At 48.2% G+C, this 21,997-nt stretch overlaps 1 protein-coding gene across 3 annotated transcripts in view; it reads left to right on the top strand.

Moving 5' to 3' along the window:
- Positions 1 to 21,997, top strand: part of LOC119461708 (tryptase) — a 65,802-nt gene that overhangs the window by 42,143 nt on the left and 1,662 nt on the right. For all 3 annotated transcript variants that reach the window (XM_037723073.2, XM_049671955.1, XM_037723075.2), the window contains 3 exons: positions 13,705 to 13,796; positions 15,145 to 15,389; positions 18,620 to 18,753. In XM_037723073.2, the coding sequence (XP_037579001.1) occupies positions 13,705 to 13,796; positions 15,145 to 15,389; positions 18,620 to 18,753 (471 nt within the window). The remainder of the gene's footprint in view (positions 1 to 13,704; positions 13,797 to 15,144; positions 15,390 to 18,619; positions 18,754 to 21,997) is intronic.

Raw genomic sequence — 21,997 nt, 5'->3', positions numbered from 1 at the left:
TCCTTCCTCTTGACTATCACCACGGGGGACGCCCACGGACTCTTGGACGGCTGGATGATATCGTCACGTAGCATTTCGTCGATTGTTGGCTTATGGCCTCGCGTTCGCGCGCCGAAACTCAGTATGGGCTCTGACGAAGTGGGCGGACATATTCGTCGGTTATGATGCCGTGCTTGGCGACAGGGGTTTGTCGTACTTCTGACGACGACGAGAAGCAGTCCTTGTATTGCAGGAGCAGAGCTTTTAGCTGTTCTTTCTTATGATTGGAAAGGTTCTGACTGACGTCGAAAGTTGGTTCAGGTACCACAGTTGTCGTCGCAGGTACACTAGAAACCGTGAAGGCGAAAGCACTGCTGGCTTGCACTATTTCGTTGATGTAGGCGACCGTGGTGCCTTTGTTAATGTGCTTGTATTCAGGGCTGAAGTTCGTGAGCATCACTCTTGCTTTCCCTCCACTTCCATCCGGCGCATGCGCTGAAAAGCTCCTGAAATAAAGTTTTTCATTCATTCACGTAGCTCAGCTATGCCTCTAGCGACGCAAATTTCACGGTCGAGCAGCAAGTGATGATCGCCCTCGATGACGGCCTCTATGTCTGCAGGCACTTCGGTACCGACGGAAATCATTACGCTGGAGCGAGGCGGAGCGGTGAGTTGTTCTTCAAGCACGTTCAAGGCGTGGTAACTGATGTTTGTATCCGGTGGTATCGCTTTGTGCGTTGAAAGCGTTTTCGACTTCGACCTTAAGTTGATGACTGCACCATGTTGGTTTAGAAAGCCCATGCCTAGGATGACGTCCCTGGAGCAGTGCTGCATGATTAGGAAGTTAGCCGGGTAAGTGCGATTGTGAACTGTGACTCGCGCTGTGCAGATTCCATCCGGCGTTATTAGGCGGCCTCCCGCTGTCCGGATATCGGGTCCTTGCCAGGCCGTTCTCACCTTCTTCAACTTGGCGGCGAACGGGCCACTGAAGACGGAATAGTCGGCTCCAGTGTAGACGCGAGCGGTGACGTTATGATCATAGATTAGCACGTGTAAGTCGGTAGACCGTCGTCTGGCGTTGCGGTTAAGTCGTGGCGTCAGATCACGGCTGCACCGGCTTGCTCCGCTGCTGCTACGTCGCGTCGGAAGGGCTCTTGCCAGGCGGTGTGCTGATACCTCGTTGTGATGATGCGCGGATCGTCGTCGTCGGCGGCGGAGGATCTTCGGTATTGCGTCGTACAGCAACCGCACTTCCATCGGTTGCTGCTGTTAGTTTCTCGGATAGGGGCTCTCGGACCGGCCCCGGGCTGAGCCAGTGTATGGTCGGCGATGCGGCGATAGGTAACGTCCTGGTGAGTGCGAGCTGAGGGGTGTCGTGGCTGCCACTGAGCTCCGCCGAGGTAGTCGGCGATGTAACTTGGTCGCTCGCCTAGCTGTGGACGTGGCGCTATGACGGCGCGCCCCCGTAGGCCCATCTCGCGGTATGGGCATCGGCGGTAGACATGGCCGGCTTCCCCTCAGTGATAGCAGAGCCGGCGGTGATCAGAGGCGCGCCAAATCTCCGTCTTTCTCGGGTAGCTGTGCTGGGTGACGGGCGCGCGTGCTGGCGGCGGCGGCGGCGGTGGACGACGGAACTGCGGCCTTACAGGGCCTTGGCGCGAGCGCGGAGGGGGCCCTTGACGGCGGGCGACGACGGCGTAGGTCATCGCTTCCGCCTGGGATTGCGGCGATTCCGGCTGCACGTCGGGAACTCCTAGTGAGCGCTGAACTTCTTCGTTGACGATATCGGCGATAGATGCCACTTGAGGCTGCGACCTCCGAAAGAGCTTCTGCGTTTCCTCGCGAACGACTGCTCTGATGGTCTCGCGCAAGTCGTCGCTGCCAAGTGCTTGACCGTCAATGTTCGCGGCCAGTGTTCGGCGGTTATATTGCCTTGTCCGCATGTCGAGCGTCTTATCAACGGTTGTGGCCTCGGAAGCAAATTCAGCAACAGTCTTGGGCAGGTTGCGTATCAATCCGGCGAAGAGCTCTTACTTGACACCCCTCACCAAGAAGCGAACTTTTTTCTTTTGTGGCATATTGGGGTCGGCATGCTTGAACAGGCGAGCCATTTCCTCCGTGAAAATCGTAACGTTCTCGTTGGGCAGTTGCACCCGGGTTCCTAGGAGAACTTGGGCCTTTTCCTTGCGCACGACACTCGTGAAGGTCCTCACGATGTTCTCACGAAATAGGTCCCACGTCACTCTCTATTCTCAAACCAGGTTCGAGCAGTTCATTTAACGAAAAATAGACATGGCGCAGCTTGTTTTCGTCGCTCTATTTGTTGAACGTCGCGGTCCTCTCATGTCTCCAGCGAGGTTTCAGGGTCTTCAGCTGGTTATCCACGTAACGTCGGTGGCTCCCAAGGTTGTTGCAGCAGGATGGAGGATGCTGGGGCTGATGGTCGTCGACTTGGCCTTGATCGCTATGGTCTTCTCGGGGAGAAGTCCGTATTCTGGCAAAAGTCCTTGCTGCCTAGGGCTAGCTCGCTGGTCCTTGGCGACATTGGTCTCGTCCTCCGGTTTCGGGCTTGGGTTGCGGCTTTGCGGGGATGTTCGGTGCATGAACACAAAAGCACCTCCACCAAATGTCACGTAGTAGTGACGCTGAAGTGAACAGTCGTAAAAGAGTGTATGACGAAACTGATTCTTTATTGGGCGAACCTGTCCCCACTAGAGAAGGCTACACTCAAAGCACAACGATAGCAGCGAACACAGTCGGCGATCGTCGAAATCTGATCAGCGGCGAAGCGCGTCGGGTTTTATACATGAGTCACCGAGGTTCCAGATTATTCCCTGGTGCCCGCGTATCTTCCAGAAAGTTCTAGACCATTCGCGTTGGTCATTAGATTACGTAAGACATCAGACAACGGATAGATAACAGACAACGGATAGAAGCATCGATAACATTCGAGAAACTTCGGAAACATGCAGGCGCATCCTGTGCCCAGCGATAACGTTTAGCATTTGCTAGTCGGTGAAAGGCGGTCACCGGTGAAAGATAAACATGTACACATGTCAGTATAAATAAAGATAGGGGCTTATAAGCAAATCTGATAAGGTTGATAAGGACCTACCATAGTTAATAAGATTCGGATTATATTCAATAAGGTTGATAAGGTCGTATAGGGTTGATAAGGATCGCATTGATTGCGATAAGCTTGATAGCGACCGATAAGGGTTATGGTCGGATCGAGTCCGTTAAGGTTGATAAGAACTGATAAAGGTTGATAAGGTAGGACCTTGTTCGGTCGTTAGGGTAGATAACTGCGTATACTGTTCGGATCGAGTTTGATAAGATCGATAATGACAGCGGGCTGCATGGAGATGAGCAAGTGGCACAATGTTTATGCATACTTACACATTTCCAGTAGAGTTTCTGCTTGAATTGTGTTCTTTATGAAGCGCACCGTGTTACGCGTTATGGATGGACCGACAGGCCAACGGACAAATTTCGTCGGTGAGTCGTCTTGGAGTGCTTACGCATTAATAGCGCTTCAGGTTAAGAAGTGCTTACCCTGAAGTTTTTGAAATGAACACGTTTTTTTAGTAATAGCCCATAACCTTGCAGATCAGGAGAGAAAACATGTGGACATTCGGTCCCGACTTAAACTTCCGTTACCTTGCGGCACACACCACGTCACCTCCATTTGACTACTGGTGGTTGGCTGCTGAACGACGCTGCTCAGCACAGAATACATCGAGAATCCCCGACAATCTTGATAAATGATGTCGTCTCCAGGTGGGACCTGGCAGCCTCACATCAACGCACAGCACACCTACATGTCACACGATACACGCGAAATTACAGGCACAGATGCCCAGTGGCATCCGCACAGCCCACGTCTGCCGCTTGTGTATGTCGCACGCCGTTTTTTAGACGCGACACACTGCATATGCACTCAAGGAACGCGCTGTGAAGACGCGCTCCATGCAATGCGCTGTGCATTTGAAAGAGAGAGAGAGAAACAACTGCATTTAGGTGTTTTGAAAGCGTCTATCTCCAGCTACCGTGCTGGCCCCTGTTAACGGAGGCCCTATCGGTGTGACGTTTACTGACGTAGCCGCGCCAGCACCCTCACCTGGAAGAATTTCTTCTGGGTGGCGTTGCGCAGCGTCGCGACGCATACGGAACGTGCAGCCGGATGTAGTCTGACGAAGCGGCCCTTATCGAGATGCGTACGCAGCAAATGTGGACGTCGAATCAAAGTTATTACCTTGTTTCATCTAGAAACCACACCTAGTTGAAACCAGACAGGAATATAGCTCTCGCAGTTGATTGCAGCACTGAGCTCCTGATTCGTACATCCTTTGCATTTTTATTATAAATGGGCTTTAAACATTGTTAGGATGTGCCCTTCTAAAGTTCACACTTCGCTAGACACGTTGTCTCCTTCATATTTGACCACGTACGCTTCGGTTAAAGTTGCTTTGGTGTCTCCGAGTCTCCCGTTTTGGCGTATCATCTTGATCACATGAACCACGTTGAAACTAAATAAAATATCAAAAAGATCAAGAACATAGCATTGCAGTAGCAGCAAAGTTAGGTTAGAAGACAAGCGCTACAGTTATACTTTTTTATTACGTAATACGATATTTAAAGATTATTACGACTATTGAAGAAAAATTTGGACAAAAACACGCAGTTAAGTTTCGCAAGCATGGAAGTAGTATAAGATCGTTTTGTGGCGCGGCAGACGTTGTTATGGCGGACATACAAAAGTTAATTCGGTGTTGAAAACATAGTATTACTTTACACAGCTCACATTACGGTTTCCTGTGTTGGTATTGTGTTTAATGCAGCCATAATCTTCCCTTTGTAGCTAGCTGATATCGACTTTCCTGGCTGATTGAACCGTTGTTCTCTTTCGGTATACAGTATTTTCCTCCTCTTCTAAACAACGCACCAGCAACTCCGATTTGATAGGTTTAAGACAGCGGGGGCTGCGCTCCTCCTACTGCCTACTGTTGGCTTTAACATTTTGTTGCAGAAGCTAGCTAACATGGTTATCAAAGCAGGCTAATGGCCTTATGTGGATTGCAGAAATCCCTCTGCAGTTCGCACATTTGCCACACATTACCAATATTCCAGAAAGGTACTGCTGAAATCGATAACAGTTTTTTATGATAGCGTCAGAAATATTTTTGTAGATATGTTTTGACAGACTGCTTGACAGTGTGATGACGACGAATGTGTGACGACGATGTAAGGATGACGACTGAGACGATGACAGCGTGACTACGACGTACGGCAGCTTGACCCCAAGATGGCGTGACGACAATGGTATCGCGAGAGGGTGATGACGACGTCGTGGCTATTGCGGCACGACGATGACGAAACGATGACTCGTGACGTCAATAGCATAACGACGGCTGCGTATCTGCGCTTTCTTTTCCGTTTGTTCACTCCAGGCAGGCCAGCTTTACAACCATGCAGATCCTACGCACCGTGGGAGTAAAACCCCTATATTTAGAAAAGTAGCGCCATCCACTTCCCTCCTCCTCCGTTCCACTATCGCGCTCGGCGCGAGCAGCGCGATCGAGGCGCGATATCGACAGTGGCGCCGCCTGCGTCGGGCCTGCCGTGGCAGACGACAGCTAACGCGCTACCAGAGGAAATCCGAGGAAAACTTCGATCGCGCCCTGCGGAGACGTTTTTGAGGCGCGATTTTGCTTCGTCAGTCAGTAACTGGTCTTAATAATGCTGTTTTGGAAGTAGCAACGTGACGATGCGAGACGACGCAAATATCAAGGGTGCAGCAAGCGTTTGCGCACGCCGGATGGTAAACAAAAAAAGCCTTTTGCCCTCGCCTTGTCAGTTGCGGCAACTTAAGGCGCAGCAGCATGCCATCACCACGAAGTTCTTGTCCCTGACACGTTTGATCCGTTTGTGCGTACAGCACTTTCGTCGCACATGCCCGAGAATGGCAGTCGGAGCGCGCTGGAAAGAAAAAAATATACAAAAGCGCGACGCGAACTTCCACGTGACACGGATTGGCCAATGGGGGAGCGGAGGAGGCTGGGGCGACAGGAGGCGGCTAAGAGAGGGCGAGGAGGAAGCGCCGGGGTGAGCGCGGTGGCGGCAAGATCTAAGAATGGCGCTACATTTATAAATATAGGGGCTTTACGTGGGAGCGGTTCTGAGCGAAGCTGTCGTAAGCGAGCAAAAGGAATCCGTTTATCTCGGCAAGAGAGGTGTAGCGAACTTCGACGACGTACATTTCCTGCAATCGTTAATCCAGACAGCGGAAAACGCGACAGAGCGCCGCTGCCTGCCGCAGCATCTGAACATTCCGACGCTACAGCGATCTCACGTGACAGCATCTGCGACGCAACGGGATAGTTGGAGATGGGGGGACGAAGGCGCCACACAAGTCACTGGCGCGAGAGTCCGTGCCGTTTGCAAAGTCCGGCAGCTGACCAGGAAAGCAGCCAAAAGTGTGAAATCAATCTATTAACCTTCATACATACGAAGACGTCACTTGGAGCGGCCCAAATCTAAAATCGCGAGGTAATTACGTAGTGAGCGTCTCAGATTCCGTATCAATGTCAGCAGCTCCAATTTTACAACTTTACACCACGAGATATCTCAAAGTGCAGGTATGCACCATCGAAAACTTCCACTTGTGCAATCTCGCCATTGTACAGATCTAGGCCTGGTTTGTAAGAGTGCACGACTTGAAAATAGCTTGCTTTCTGCACCGTTCAATCAGGTAGCTTAGTGAATGTGACGTTGTGCTGCTAAGCTCGAGGTCGCGGGTTCGGTCCCTGCCACGGCATCCGCATTTATTAAGGCGAAAATACAGAAGTGCTTGCGCACTTACATTTATGTGCAAGTTAGGGACCCCTAGCGGCCAAAATTATTCCAGAGTTGCCCATTACCGCATTCTTCATGATCTTATCATGGTTATTTCATATCGTGGGACATATGGTGGTTAAATAAAACCCCAGAATTTCACTCGTGTGCAATTTATTACTGCAACCACTAACCTACGGCTGCATCGACAGTACAAACACACGCAAAATTAACTTCTTCTGTTGATTATCTTATTAAGGGAGCCGCCATTTTGCGATCACAACGCCGTCTATCATCTGGGGCCATGCTGGTATGTGGTATCGGGCTGAGGGTGCACCGCGAACGTGCTGTTGATGACGAGTGGCAAGTCTTTACCTTTTTCTGAGAGGTGTCAACAAGTTCTGGCGATTGGGAAAATATTTAGCAACCCGCCGCGGTGGCTCAGTTAGCTAACGCGTTGCGCTGCGTCGCAGCCAACGCCTAGTGGTAGAACGCCCGCCTCGGCTGCGGGAGGCTGTGGGTTCGATTCCCACCGCCGCCGGGCACCCACTGGCTCAAATGGGTACAAGCGTGCCCCAGCCTGGCGTTTGGCTTTCTTCAGGGGTGATGCGCTTAGGAAAGGAGCCTGCGCCCTCTATTTCCGTCGAAACCAACGTGAGCGCGGAAAACAAGTGATGTCTAGGCCGCTCCCATGGGCAGCAGCTTCCGCTGCGGTCGCGGTATTGAATCCCGGCCGCGGCGGCCACATTTCGATGGAGGCGAAATGCAAAAACGCCCCCGTGTTTACGTTGTAGTGCACGTTAATGAACCCCAGGTGGTCAAAATAATCTGGAGCCCTCCACCACAGCGTGCCTCATAATGAGAATCGGCTTTGGCACGTGGAACCCCCCCCCCAAAAAAAAAAGAACAAAATATTTAGCGTATCGTTAGTAAGCTTTGAGTATCGATATCGTCGCAATATCGCAGGCGACGGGCCTACAGGCCCTGCCAGAGCTCTGCCCACGACCGAAATAGAAAGCGTGTCACGCTTAAACATTGTCGATACGTAACAAACGTGCAATTTGTTATTATTGTTTGTCTAGCTTTGAACCCTATTAAGGTATTACTCGGGTGAAAACAATCAGATGAGTCTCCATGTCCCATGTGGTGTACCGCCCAAGCGTACATCCCAATCCCGGTAACTAGCGCAGGTCCGAGGAAACACGTTTTGCTAGCTTTCGGGCTGCTAAAATTTCCGCAGTATGATTTTTTAACGCATTGTTTGCCTGGCACCCGGGCATCCTTTACACAATGAAGAACGGTAATATAACTCGACCGGAAAGATCGTTAACGTGAATAAAACGACTTGATGACACTGGCAGCGAATGTGCCACGATCAGTCAGGTGCGCGTGACGCATTGAAATAATATGCGCACTCTTGGGTCTCGAGTGGTGTCTGTGCAAGGGCACCTCGCGGACTCGAGAGAGCTGAAAAACGAGCAACTACTCTTTGAAACAGCAGCTTTATTTTCTTGAGTAATACAGCGTGCGGTGCGCGGCGTCGGTCAGAAAGCCTGCCAGCGAGATTCGGAAGCACGGGAGAGAACCCGTGTGAACTAGGGGTGGCCGCATACGGTGGGCATGAACACATCTTCATTTTCTTAATCGGCAAGTACTGTTTTCATCCTACGTAATCGCTCAACTTCCACCAGAACGTTGGTTGCCGAGCACGATAATCTTAAAACGCATTTGAACAGAATAATTTTAATCTGCATGCGCGAAGAAATGGCTGAATTTGTCCATTCGCGATGGTTGGCCGAATCAAACACGCACCTTTCGTTCATATCCCAGTTTGATCACTGGTGCCGAGCTCGTCGCCGTGAGCTCACTGGAGACAAAATATTCGAAACATACACGCGACGAAGATGATGGCGTCAAATCCTTTCTGTTTGGGCTGGCCATCCAGAGCGGACGCTTGTCTGCTACCGCAGCGGCGGAGTCCACGGAGTCGCCGCGGCTGAAGATAAACTTCACATTTGCTTCCGAAAGGAACTTTTGAAACCCAAACAGCACAGTAGTAGACGGTTGGCCTTGATCAATCTGAAATCAAAGCAATCGCAGAAGTAACACGTTAGTTTCTAACACAAAGAGGAAAATCTAAATTGATGTCAATACGAGTGCCGCTTTGCCCAAAAAGACCACTGTGCGTTTTAGCTAGGCTAAAAAAATATCTACGGGAACTAAATGCGGTCTTCAAGTGTGAGAAGTGATGCTGCTGATATCTTGTGTCGAAATATGGGGGAGTGGGGGGAGAGAGGGGGCGGGCTTAACATTGACGTTGTTGATTTAACCTTTGCGGTTTAAAGTCAGGTGACCTGCCGTGGTGCGCTGCTAAGCCCGAGGTTGCGGGATCGAATCCCGGCCGTCGCGTCCGTATTTCGACTGGGGCGAAATGCAAAAAAATCCACGCATCTCCACGACCATTACATACTACAGATAATGGTGGAAACGACGGGGGTGGAGGTAAAGCATTTCACTTATATAGACTGGGATCAATTTAGAAAAATAAGGAAGGACAGAGCGGAAAAAGAAGGAATGGGGCAAATCACACCACCAGAGTGGGTAGCTCAGCTTAGGGACGACTTGAATGCAGCAACTAAGGCTATAGAAACTGAGGAAGAGGTCACACAAACGGACAGTAGATTGGCGCATTTGATCGAAGCTAAGCAATCGATTTTACAAAGATGGAAATCACACCACTTGAACAGAAGACTTAGGAAGCGAATTGCTCAGCTCAATAGGGATATCGAGGAGCACGCCCGATATTTGCAGAAACAACAGTGGAATGAGGTGTGTAACTCTATAGATGGAAGGATAAAACGTGGAGGCTATTGGAATCTGCTCAGGCATCTGCTCAATGAAAAAGGCACTAAATCGAATAGACGTACGGCAGTGGCGAAGCTGGTACACCAGGAAAGTCAGACTGCAAGTGCAGAGAGCATAATGCAGCGATTGGCAGCTAAATACTTGCCTCTCAGGACAGCGGATCAGGAAGTAAGTTACCCCGATTACTTAGGGGCAGAATGCAACTTTATGGATCTGGAATTCAACGAAAGTCAGGTACGCACGGCATGGTATGATTTAAATAGTAGGTCAGCATCGGGCCTGGATGGCATATCTAACAGATTGTTAAAGAATTTGGACGACGACTCCATAAAATATCTGACCACATACATTAATGAATTATGGAAGAATGGGGTCTATCCAGAAGAATGGAGGATGGCCTGTACTATCGTAATACCAAAGCCGGGCAAACAACTCAACTTGGATAACCTCAGGCCAATTTTGTTAACATCATGTCTCGGAAAGACAATGGAGCATGTCATATTGAACAGGTTAACGAAATATGTGGAGGACAATGACATCCTACCGTATAATCTGATTGGTTTCAGACCAGGGTTGTCCACACAAGATGCCATGTTGTTAATCAAACGTAAATTGCTTTTAGCCAGTCCAAAGCACACTAGAGCTCTCTTGGGGTTGGATGTCGAAAAAGCTTTTGACAAAATTAAGCATAGAGCAATACTTGAGGTCATTTCTGAACTGGGATTAGGCAGAAAACTATATGAAGTGGTTAAAGCCTTTCTTGGCCATCGCTCAGCACACCTTAGATTCGGGGACATTAAATCAAAGAAGATGGATCTCGGTGACAGAGGGACGCCACAAGGGTCGGTCTTGTCACCTATGCTTTTCAACCTGGCGATGTCAAAAGTTGCAAAGGGATTAAAAGGGATAGAAGGCATTAACTTTACCGTTTATGCAGACGATGTGACAATACGGAACGCTGAAGGAAGTATGGGACAGGCGGAAAGCAGACTTCAGGAGAGCATTTATGAGGTAGAGTCCATTTTAGAAGACATGGGACTGAAATGCTCTGCTGAGAAGTCTGAAGTCCTAGTACTCAGTAACAGGAAAAGGGGTCGAAAACCGAGGGGATATGTTCCCGAGGAAGAACCCAGGTTAGCACTAACCACGAAGGCAGGCAAAACTATAAAGCAAGTCGAATTCATTAGAGTCTTAGGGTTATTCCTGGAGGCAAACGGGGCAAACGGAAAAACAATACAAAACATCACAAGCAAGACTGAGGAGGTAATAAGACTGCTAAGGAGAATCACTAACAGACACAGAGGGTTGGGAGAGGAGAGCACCATGAGACTGGTCCATGCTTTCGCCTTGTGTCACTTCTCATATGTAGCAGGGATGCTTAGATGGACACAGACAGAACTAAAGAAGTTGAACAGATTATCAAAAGGCTTGTCAAAACAACAGTGGGATTGCCCGTTAGCACACAGGATGATAAATTAATGAAACTAGGGCTCCACAACACAATAGCCGAAATAATTGAAGCTCAGCAAATTGCCCACAGAGAGAGGCTTTCCGAAACAAGGTCAGGTAGAGCAATACTCGAAGAGCTAAGGTGGTACCCAAGTGAATCCGAAAATTTTTAAGACACAGTAGAACTAAAATATAGCCTAAGAGAGATCATCAAGACGACTCCTTTTCCCAGAAATATGCACCCGGCGCACAACCTGGAAAGAAGAAAGGCAAGGGCCAAAGCTCTCCTGCAGGAGATAGAACAGGACAGAGAACATGCGGCTTTTGTAGATGCTGCATGGGTCAGAGGAAAGAAAGCCTTTACGGCAGTAGTAGTAGATGCAGATTGACTCACTCGGGATGCTATTACAATCATGACTAAAGAAGCGACAGTGGCAGAACAAGTACTGATAGCATTGGCTTTAAGGAATAATAAGTGGACGCGAATTTACAGTGACTCTAAGATGGCTATTAGACATTTTACCAAAGGCTTTGTAACCAAAAGGGCTGCCCAGCTGATCGGTGAGATGGACAGCCAAGGGATCGAAATCCGCTGGTTTCCTGCACGCATGGGGTCTGTCGATCCATCTCGGAGGAATTTGAACGAGGTGTCTAACGCAGCTGCACGAGGACTTACTATCCGTGCACTACGCGACCAGGACTGCAATAATATGCTGGAGGAGAACAGGGACCGATTACTTTCATATAATGAAGTCACGAAGCATTACTACATGAACAGAAGGGAATTCCCAGTGCCACATGCTAAGCTCAATAGAGCTCAAGCGGTGACTCTGAGATTGTTACAGACAAGAACTTATCCTAGTCCAAACTTTATTAACAAGATATATCCAGAAAGAGAGGTACCAATCAATTGCGAGAAGTGTAATGGCCTCCATTACTCAGGATCACATGCTTTGGCAATGTCCTGTGGCTTTCACAGACTGCGACAAGGAAAGAGACTGGTGGCGGCGAGTGCTTCACAGTGGAGTGCTTTTAGGTCAAGTACAGGCCGTCCAGAAGGCCAATGACACGACGGTAAGGTTAAACCGTTACTGTTCCGACGTCGGAGCCGCTTGCGTCATCCGAAGGGTTGATCTTCAGGACCTGAATAAAGTTTATCATACCATACCATCTCCACGAAGTGAATCATGACGAGTGGGCGAAGCACTGGGGATCGTTCTTACCTCAAATCACTCGTGGCATTGCCCACTCACGCATGTAAATGAGTGACAACGCGTGTTTACAGTATATAGAATGCTTTATTTGTCATAACTCGTATGTCGTGTTGAGTTCTGGATTCCGTTTCCCTTCATTATCCCTGCTTTGTGGTCCGTGAAATGTAGAGCCAATGGTTCTTCGATGGGATCTAGCCTGAAGTTCGCAAATACAAGGTGTATGCACGTCCCCCTGGTGCATATATCTATATATATTGGTAGCGAAGAGAGACGCTAGTGGGTCCAGCGCTATTGCTGGGCAACGGCGCTAGTGCTTGAAAGCCGTGTCTCCTTTTGACTGTCGCCGCTGCGCTTCTCCGAACTCTAATGAAGCCGTTGACAGTATATATATATATATATATATATATATATATATATATATGTGTGTGTGTGTGTGTGTGTGTGTGTGTGTGTGTGTGTGTGTGTGTGGCAAGTGCGAGCCAACGTTGGCCGTGAGCACGGACGACGTGGACGGACGGACAAGCCTCGACCCTAAGGTGCTGCGCCCCTAAAATGTCCGCGAATCGTACATTAGGTGCACGTTAAAAAAAACACCGCATATCTACGGGGTGTATGATGATGAGTGGGCGAAGCTCCGGAGGGAATCATCGGTAAACCGTGAATCTTCCGTGTAATTCGCCCAGTCTCGCCGCACTAAATCGAACGATTGACTTCCACCAATGACACGCGCCATATGTGACGTCATTCCTATTTTATAACAGCGCCCTTCATTATAATTGCACCATCTCCCGCTTAAGGGGACGCTAGCACAAACGCGTTAGAAACGTGCAGTACTCTCTAGTATAGGGAGAGAGGCCACAGCGTCTTACGCATCCGTTTACACATGCCGGAACGTGCACAGCGTTTGCCGACGCCATCAGCGTTTATGAATACGGGGGTAAGGCGGAGAGGCGACAGCGTCTTACACCAGCTTCTTACACGGGCCGTAATGCGCTAGCACAAACGCGTTAGAAACGCGCAGTTCTTCGTTAATGTTGGGTATTTATTGTCATCGTGGTGGGTGTATCCATGTGCGCTTCGTGGCGTAGTGGTTAGCGCCGCGCGTTCGGAAGCGAGGGGTCCCTGGTTCGATTCCGCGCTACGGACATAAGTTTCGGATTTCTTTTTCATAAAAGTAGACGTGGCTACCTACTACTACTACGACGACGACTACTACTACAGAGGAGGGACAGAGCCACAGCCTAAGGAGCTTCGCCCCTAAAGAAACTCTCGTGATCACAATTGATCCAGAGTTTCGCACTACAGCGTGCTTCATAATCTTGTAATTCTGGCACGTAGAAGATAAGATTTTTTTTCGATGCAGGTGGCTATCTTCGACAAGTACAATGATTTCATCTGCGTCGGTAGCCTGGTCTCTCCGCGCCACGTCCTGACCGCTGCTCATTGTTGCGATGGGTAAGTGGCGTCCTTTTGCCAGCAGTAGAGGTCACGAAAGTTAATACAACGTTGGTATTTATTGCTATGTTGCTATTGCCACTGTATTATTTTGCTCAAAAGGGAACATACGGGATGATAAAAAGAAGTAATTAGGTGATTAGCACGCTGGTACTTCCCGCCTGTAATCTCCACAAAGGGTAACTTACACGACGGCTGGCGGCAAGTTAGCATGCCACCTTTGGTTACATACACCTGGAAACACATTTAGTGCACTCGAAAGCATGCGAACATTGACAGACGCATACTTGACGTAGCCACGGGCAATATTATGCTAGCACGGATGATGTATCATGAAGCGTATTCCTGTGGAGAATTCACAAAGTGTTGTAATAATAGTTACTAGCAGGCAATATAAAACATCTACAGGCAATAAAAACAAAGATGAACAAAAAGACGCAAAAGTTTAAAGAGAGCTCTGTTTGCAATCCATTAGAGCAAATTGGGAGGCGCGCACTGTCATCTTAATCTACTGGGGCCCGCGTCCGTGGTGCGCCGCCAGGCATGCTCGGGGAGCTGCGCGAGCCAGCTGTGTCACTTGGTGCCTGGACAATACAATTAAAGTACTACTGTCGGCTTGCCTGTCCGCTGTCCGTGTTTGGTGGCCTCAGCTGGCTGTGTGGCCCAGAAGCCATGACGCTTATCTCACGTATTGGCGCACAACGTGGGGCTTGAGTGCACGACACCAAGAATACATCTCGTGCTCTACCGACTGCGTTAAACAAGCTCAAGACATGCGGGTGGAGATACTATGTGCCGTAAATTGGAAAGGAGAGGACACGCAAGTCGCTGGCCGTTTCGACTCGGGCTAGGATGCCGCATGAGTCCTGGTTGGTAAGACGTGTCCTCGTAAAGATGTCTTCTTTGTGTGCCTGCCGCGTGGAAGCTCACTATAGTGCTTCAGAAAAAACTAGCTACCACGAAAAATACTACTTTGATAACTTATCCCAGTATTCCTAAATGATCCTCGACTTGAAGACCTTCCTCCAATTCGCCAAGCTGGACGTCGCACCACCCCTCGACTGAAGAAAATCGAAGGCACTAGGCTTCTCAATAATAGCTTCGTAGTGTCGTTGCAGCAGTCACTACTTCTTTAGAGGGTTGCCGCTGCCATCCACTTTCTTGAGTCGAGGTGGAGGGCTAAATGGAGGAACGCTCCAGACTACGGAAGTTAGAATGCTACACGACTTCTCGAAAAGTAAAAGTATCAGCTGCGTTCTGAGAAACATTACTAATTGAGCGTGGTATTGTGGCACTCAAGCTGAACGAATGTTTGAATCTTTTCTCTTCTGACAATTTCTGGTACCAGCCAAAAGAGCCTCAGCGTCAAGACGGGCGTGCATCGTCTCACCGATGGCCCACACCAAGCAGTCCAACGCTGTCACATGCACCCGCACTACAGGAAGCGCAACCTGGCTAACGACATCGCTCTTCTGGAACTCGCCATCAGCGTCAACTACAACGAGTTTCAGAGGCCAATCTGTCTTCCTCTGGACGCCAAAGACCTGGTGGGAAAGGATGGTGTCATCGCCGGATGGGGACGAGAATCTTACGGTGAGAACAAACGGAAAGACTGGCATTGCTGATGCTGCACGAGCGCGGATTTGAACCACCTCGTCGTCAATGTATTTCACGTTTCCGCGTTCACATTATGCGGCACCAATGAGACCTTTCTGGCACAATGCCAAGTAGGGCTAACGACGTCTGCGGCTTCATTCTTATAAAATGCATTATTACGAAGGCAATAACTGCTTGGTATAAAAACTACATTCTTTGCTGACATTATAATAACCACATATAGCAACGTGAGAGAACCGCATTTGCCAATTTTCAGAAAGTTTAAACAGCACGAAAGTTTCAGGAAGAAGCCCACTAGTACACGCAACATTGCCGTGTGACTGGCCGCTCGAAGCACCTATAGCGTGTATTCGCGGGCTTCTTTCCCGCTCGGAAAACCACTTTTATGTAGCACGTAATGAGCAACAGAAAGCTCTATCGGGAGTTGTCCATGTTGCTCTGCAATTTTCTCATTGATATTTTTCATGTAATTACAATATTTGAGAAGTTGATTAAATAATTGACTAATTATGCAATTAGGAGGATCGAAAAGGTTAATCTGAGTATCTCCAAGCGACGGCTAACATTACCTTGCTTCTTTCAAGTTACGTGCCATTTCATGTTTTTAAATCTTGGCGCATGATAATTGGGACACCTGTATATGTCACTTGTCGTACACACCAGAGTCATCTATCGATGGTGCTCGCGTTTGTTCCAGAATGTAGTCTTTGCTTCGCACATGCCGTCTGATCAGACAAGATTATTTCGCTTTAGAATCGGCGATAACGCTCAGGAAGATTTCGATACATGTAGGCACGCGTTGCGTTGACCGATAACATTGTAAGAGTGGTTAGTAGATGCGAAACAGTCGCTGGAAGAGCATAAAAAATGCGCATGCGTCAGTATAGTTTAAAAGAGCAGATGGATGTAGTTGGCGTTCTAGCTGAATGAGCGCAGCTTGACTGACCTAACGTCACGAAGACCGATGAAACAGCGGAACTGATGGCTTCAACTTGGCTTTTACTTCCCGATGAGTCTTCGTACCGTTGCCGCGACGCCGCCTCCCTCACTCGAAATTAGGGCTCTTCGGATCTTCGCCGTCGCTTAGCCTCGGCTTCCCTTGATCGGAACTCTAGGTCGGGACTTCGTCGTTGGGCCCATACTCGAGCAGCTTCCCATCGTCCTTCCTGCAGCACCGCTTCTTCTTCCCGAGACAGTTGCTTCTTCGTCCTCGCCGTACTCGTCGCCGAACGTCGGAATGCTGTGCGCCGAGAATTCCGAAGCTAAAGGCAAATATATAGTCCAGCGTTTTCGGCGCACCAGCCGCGACAGGCGAAGTCGAATACGCTACGCTAGCCACGCCAGCCTGTGGAAGAAATTTGCCTCCTCTACAGTTCGGCGCGCAAGCCGCGCGAGGCTAGCGCCATCTCTGTGTGTGGGAGCGCAACTTCACAGCCGCGCGATCCATGGCGCATGCGCATTCTCACTTTCTGACAGAATGTGCCCGCGCCGTCCGAGTTGTGCGCTTTTTTTTTTTTTTTTTTTGACAAGAGAAGACACTTTATTTCAGACAACCAACATACATAGTTGCCTAGGGGCCAGTCATGCATAAAATATAAACATAAGTTCGACAAGAAAGCACATCGTGATTTTTTACATACGCAAACACAAAAAAATATCTTACACACAGGTCTCGCTCCGTGTGCTGTTTGACTGCTTTGACGGCATGGCATTAACTTGTCCTGACAGCCAGAAAATATCGCAGTCCTAGTGCGTCAGCTACGTCAAAAGCGGAAGCGAAACATGTGCATACATCCTCTTTTGCGTTGTCATCGTCCACGGACGTTGAGAAAGCCACAGCCGCGCTTTCACTACGAGTGCCGCAAGCCGCCATTTTGCTTTCTGCCTGCTGCCCCTACAGCGCGCAGTGCATTCTAGTCTAGCGGCAGCCGCGTGAAATAGAACATGTTGTATTTCCGCGCCGGCGGCGCTGAGCGCGCCAGACGCAGCTGGGCACGCCGGCTACGCCGTGACGCCGGACTGTAGATTGTGCACTTTTCACCGGCGTTGCTTAACCGCGCCGCGCGTGGCCGCGCCGCGCGCGCGCGCGATTCTGTATTTTGCCCTTAACTCTCCCCGGAAAACGTCGCGCCGCCGCTACGCTGCCGTCTCTCTCTCCTTGGCTCCGCCCACCTGTCGCTCGGCACGCGCTCTTCCTCTGTCATCCTCGCCACTCTCCGACCACCTGTTGCTGGCGCGCGCTTCGCAAAACTGATCAACGCTCGGCACGGTTCAACTTCGGCCTTAAACAGCTCCGCTATTAAAGCTGTTATTGAGCAAAATGTGTCAATTCATAGAACACCTTAGTGGTGAACTACTAGAGTAGCCGAAACAAAATAGGAGAAACACTGGAGATAATGCTAGAGAATGAATGAGACTTCGACATTTCCAGGCATAGATTGTAGTCGACTTATGACATTCTCACAATCTTTACCAAAGTATATCCTTCTCAAGCCTAATGCAGCTCGACAACTATTTTTTTAGTTGTCGCAGGCACATCGCGACACTCGAAACGAATGCCGAGGTGCAAATCCGGTGCAGGCTTTATGTTTTGTCTCACTAATATGCGAGGAGTGCTTAAGTCTGAGAGGTCTCGAACTGCTGGTATGATCGGTTTCTCAGGCGTAAATACACCCGCGCTTGCGTAGACACATTACACGTGCGTAAGTGTGGTTCTGACGGGGCTTGCGCATGTGGGCTGTGCCGTCTGCTACGCTGCTGCTTCGCCCCTGCGCATCTGCATCAAGTCGACACCGACAGTAGAGAGGGTGCATCAAAATCTTGAACCAGCCCTGCACTTTTCCTGCACCTTTTGAAAAGATCGGCGTGGTTCAGAGGGCGCCATTCTTGCACCAGGAAAACTAATGGTAGGGTGGAAAGCGGACTTCGCCCCTCGCGAACTGGTTTAGCTGGTGGAGGCGAAACTAACGTACCTAGGGTGTTTGCAACGTCCTGCATGAGTAAATGAAATGTTTCGTGTAACCGACAGCCGAAACAAACTTTACACCTCTGCTTGAAAATACTAATGAAAATGGTGCTATCTCACCTAGCAACCACTCCATTCTTCATTTGATCGGTCTCACATGTACTGCTTTCCTAAGTTTGTCGGTACACTTGCGAACAGCAGCATGACCAGTATATTTTGCGCGCTGCTCTAACTGGTTCAGGTGGCCGAGACAGACAGACGCCGAAGGAGGCCTCGGTCCCTTTCGTCTCCCAGTCAGAGTGCACGACGAAATACGGCGCCATCATTCTCGAGTCGAACGTCTGCGCTGGTGGGAACGCGGAAGACGCTTGTCAGGTAAGCCTCCGTGTATCTTTAGCGATTGGTAGTGTCTATCTGCCGATTTGTGGAGAAACAGTAATCACTTGTTACTTGAGACGCTGGCGGTTAACACGCCATGGCTTTTTTTTCTTTTATTCAGAGGCATAATGGGGCATGAAATCAGCTACAATATTCTAATGATATCGCCATAGTTGTCTACACCATTTCCCGCGCCATTTTGCACTCACGCACACTTGGTCTAAATCACGCGTATATTTGCTGTTTGCATTGCTCTCAAATTTCGCGAAAGGTTCTGGGAGCAAATCAAAGCTTTGTGCACGAAACGGCCGTTGGGAACAACGATACTGACAAAGAAAGCAAAAACAACAATGGAATTTTATTCATGTAATGTAATCAGATTTCTGCAATAATCTTTGGCCTTAGCCGCCAAAGAAATGAAGCCTATTTGAGCGCCATACGCGACACTTTTGCCTCAATGTTTACCAAGCTGGTAGACACATTTTTTTTATTTAGGAACACTTCCTCGAACACCGTTTAAGTTTACGTGCTAGTGGGGAGCAATAAAAGCTGAATGCACATCACATTCTTGACGTGCGACATGCTGCTATGAAGCGGGTGTCACTGTGCTTCAGCGTTTGTTGCTTTTAGTGTACCGACATATTAGTTTAATAAAGTTTCCAGCTTTAGAATAAAGGAAAAACGCAACATATACGTTGAAGATCAAGTCAGGGTTCCTGCCTGCATTTGCTAAAATAATACTTTACTTTTTCGTACGTATCTACCCTCCAACGCCGAACCCGTTTAGCGGGAGGGCGCCATCTAGGAATGGTGCAGCGAACAAGTAGTTTATGAGTTCACAATTTCATGCATAGAGTGTCATACAATAAAACTAGAGGGAACTGTGGCGCAAGTGTCTACGGGAGCTGAAAGAAGTGTTTTTAAGATCGTAGCGCAGCTCAGAACAAGCATAAAGGAAGGTAGAAGAGGTATTGAAAAGGACCGGAGAACTGGGTGAGCGCTTCTACCTTCCTTCTTGCTCGTTCTGAGCTGCCCTACATGCTTAAACGTCATGGCATACGAACTCGCCCAAACTGCTACGCTATTGCAAGCAGGATGATTCAGCCAAAAAGGGATTGACGGTTAGCACGTGGATTTGCCTAAACTTCGTCCTTTTGGCTTGAAACCGCTTTGTGACTGTACGAAGTTGTAAACAATTCAATAAACATGAAGAAAATTGGCCGATGTAAAGATGCGAACATATGATCTGTAGCACACAAGCCGGATCTTGAAACCATTACGCCATTGACTTTTATTTTTGACATGATATTTATTACAACTAATGAAGTGATGTGGTGTACAGGAACTGTTTACAATACAATGAACACCAGGTGGGCATAACCAATCACAGGTCAACGAGAAGTACGTACGGACAAAACGTCAGACAAAGCAACAGCTTCCATAACAACAAAAACTTGAAAGGAAAAGTTAAACATCTAATCAAAAGTGGATAATAATCTGGCTGACATTCTTCTTTATCATAAATGTCCTTTAAGGGCGTAATCACATCATCAAATGAGATCTTGAGAAAATTGTTCTTTCAGCATTTCGGTCCTGCATGCGACTTTTCAATAGACTATGCAGGCCTATCAGTAAAAACATATCGAATGGTACATCATCACACGGAACAACAAGATATCGGATACTGTGAAAAGTTTGATAGAAATATTTCTGCGAGTTTTTACGGCGGACATCCCAGAAAAAAAGACATCTTTACAATCAATAAAATAGTGTTTAATAGTGTCAGGTACGTTACAAAGGCGACGATTAATTGACTAAACGAAAATATTCGTTTTCTGACACCATGTTCTAAATGGCCAGGTCTCAGTCTGTAATTATGCAAAAAAAAACTTTTTGTAGAAGGGGGAACTGGCATTTTGCGCACCCTTGCAAGTACATAATGCCCTGGTAAGCTGATGTATACTGATCGATAAAATGGCGACAGAACATTAGGTGGTGTGATGCAATTAGGAAATTTGCATGCGCAAGTTGAAATCAGCTAGCGCAAGATCAGGGACCATTTGAGATCGCTCAGAGATGTCTTCGTTCCGCAGTGGACGTAAAAGTAGGGTGAGAATTATTATGCTGTATACTTGATTCTCGAATTGCTAAATTTAGCGACAAGCTTCATGTTGACCGTTTAAGGGCAAACACTAGTATAAAACAGGGCGTAGACTTGACTATGCACGTTCTCTGTTGCCTCGAGCTAAATGGACCAGAAACTTTAAACATGCAAAATTTGTGGGCATGTGCTGCCACAGCGTATGCTCATACCATCATCATGATCATAAAAAACGGCACAGGAAAATAAAGCAAAACAAATAAGCAGCAATTGTTTCAGGTACCTATATAGGAGAAATGTCGACTCACATTGGGGGAAAAGAACAAGGAAACTAACCAGCAAATACAGTCGAGAACCTCTACAACGGATGTCTCTACAAAAAAAAATGGCCTGTATAACTAAGGAATAATTTTGTCCTGGTTGTATTGTGAGCTGTGTGGTGCGCGACCTTTACAACGAAGTGAATGTATAACGAATGAATTCGGAGGCCTCAACCGCATCCTTATAAAGGCGTTCGACTCTACTACGTTAAGGGTGGGGACAGCGACAAGGTAAAAGGGGCTAAGCGTAAAGCTAGCAAATGAGAAACAGTACGCTGTATAGGCGCGATAGAGAAGTCAGCGATGAAATCATTACAGTGAAGAATGAAATTAAAACAGAACAGTTTTTATTACTCCAATGGACAGTGCGCTATTATTCGTAGCGAGATCAGGATGCCTGAGAATGCAGTGCTAAAAGGAAACTTCTGATCTACGTAGAAATAGAGCAGAAACTATATATCATATTTCGTAACAGGTTTAGGTGTCTCTCTGGAGGTCAATCAGGACGCAGTGACCCCATCCTCGGGTGTCGAAGATAGTTATCGAAAGTGTAATGAATCTGCAGTTGAGAATCGTAAAAACCAGCTGGAGCATATATGTGAGAATGGACAGGAAAAACAAAGAAACATTTTAGCACAATATATTATATCACGTTCAATGGTTTCTGAATACGATCCTATAGCGTTTAATACCTATAGATAATAAACGCCAATATTACGCGCAGAAGAGAGGTGAAAAATAAAGGGCTGGGCGGAAACCACCACCACCACCTCTTTAAAGGTGAATATTCGTAACAGTCATCCATTGAACCAAAATGCAA

The sequence above is a fragment of the Dermacentor silvarum genome, chromosome 8, assembly GCF_013339745.2.
Source record: "Dermacentor silvarum isolate Dsil-2018 chromosome 8, BIME_Dsil_1.4, whole genome shotgun sequence".
In the NCBI taxonomy this organism is placed as follows: domain Eukaryota; kingdom Metazoa; phylum Arthropoda; class Arachnida; order Ixodida; family Ixodidae; genus Dermacentor; species Dermacentor silvarum.
Note: the sequence above shows the minus strand (reverse complement) of the source record. Positions and strands in the feature narration are given on the sequence as shown.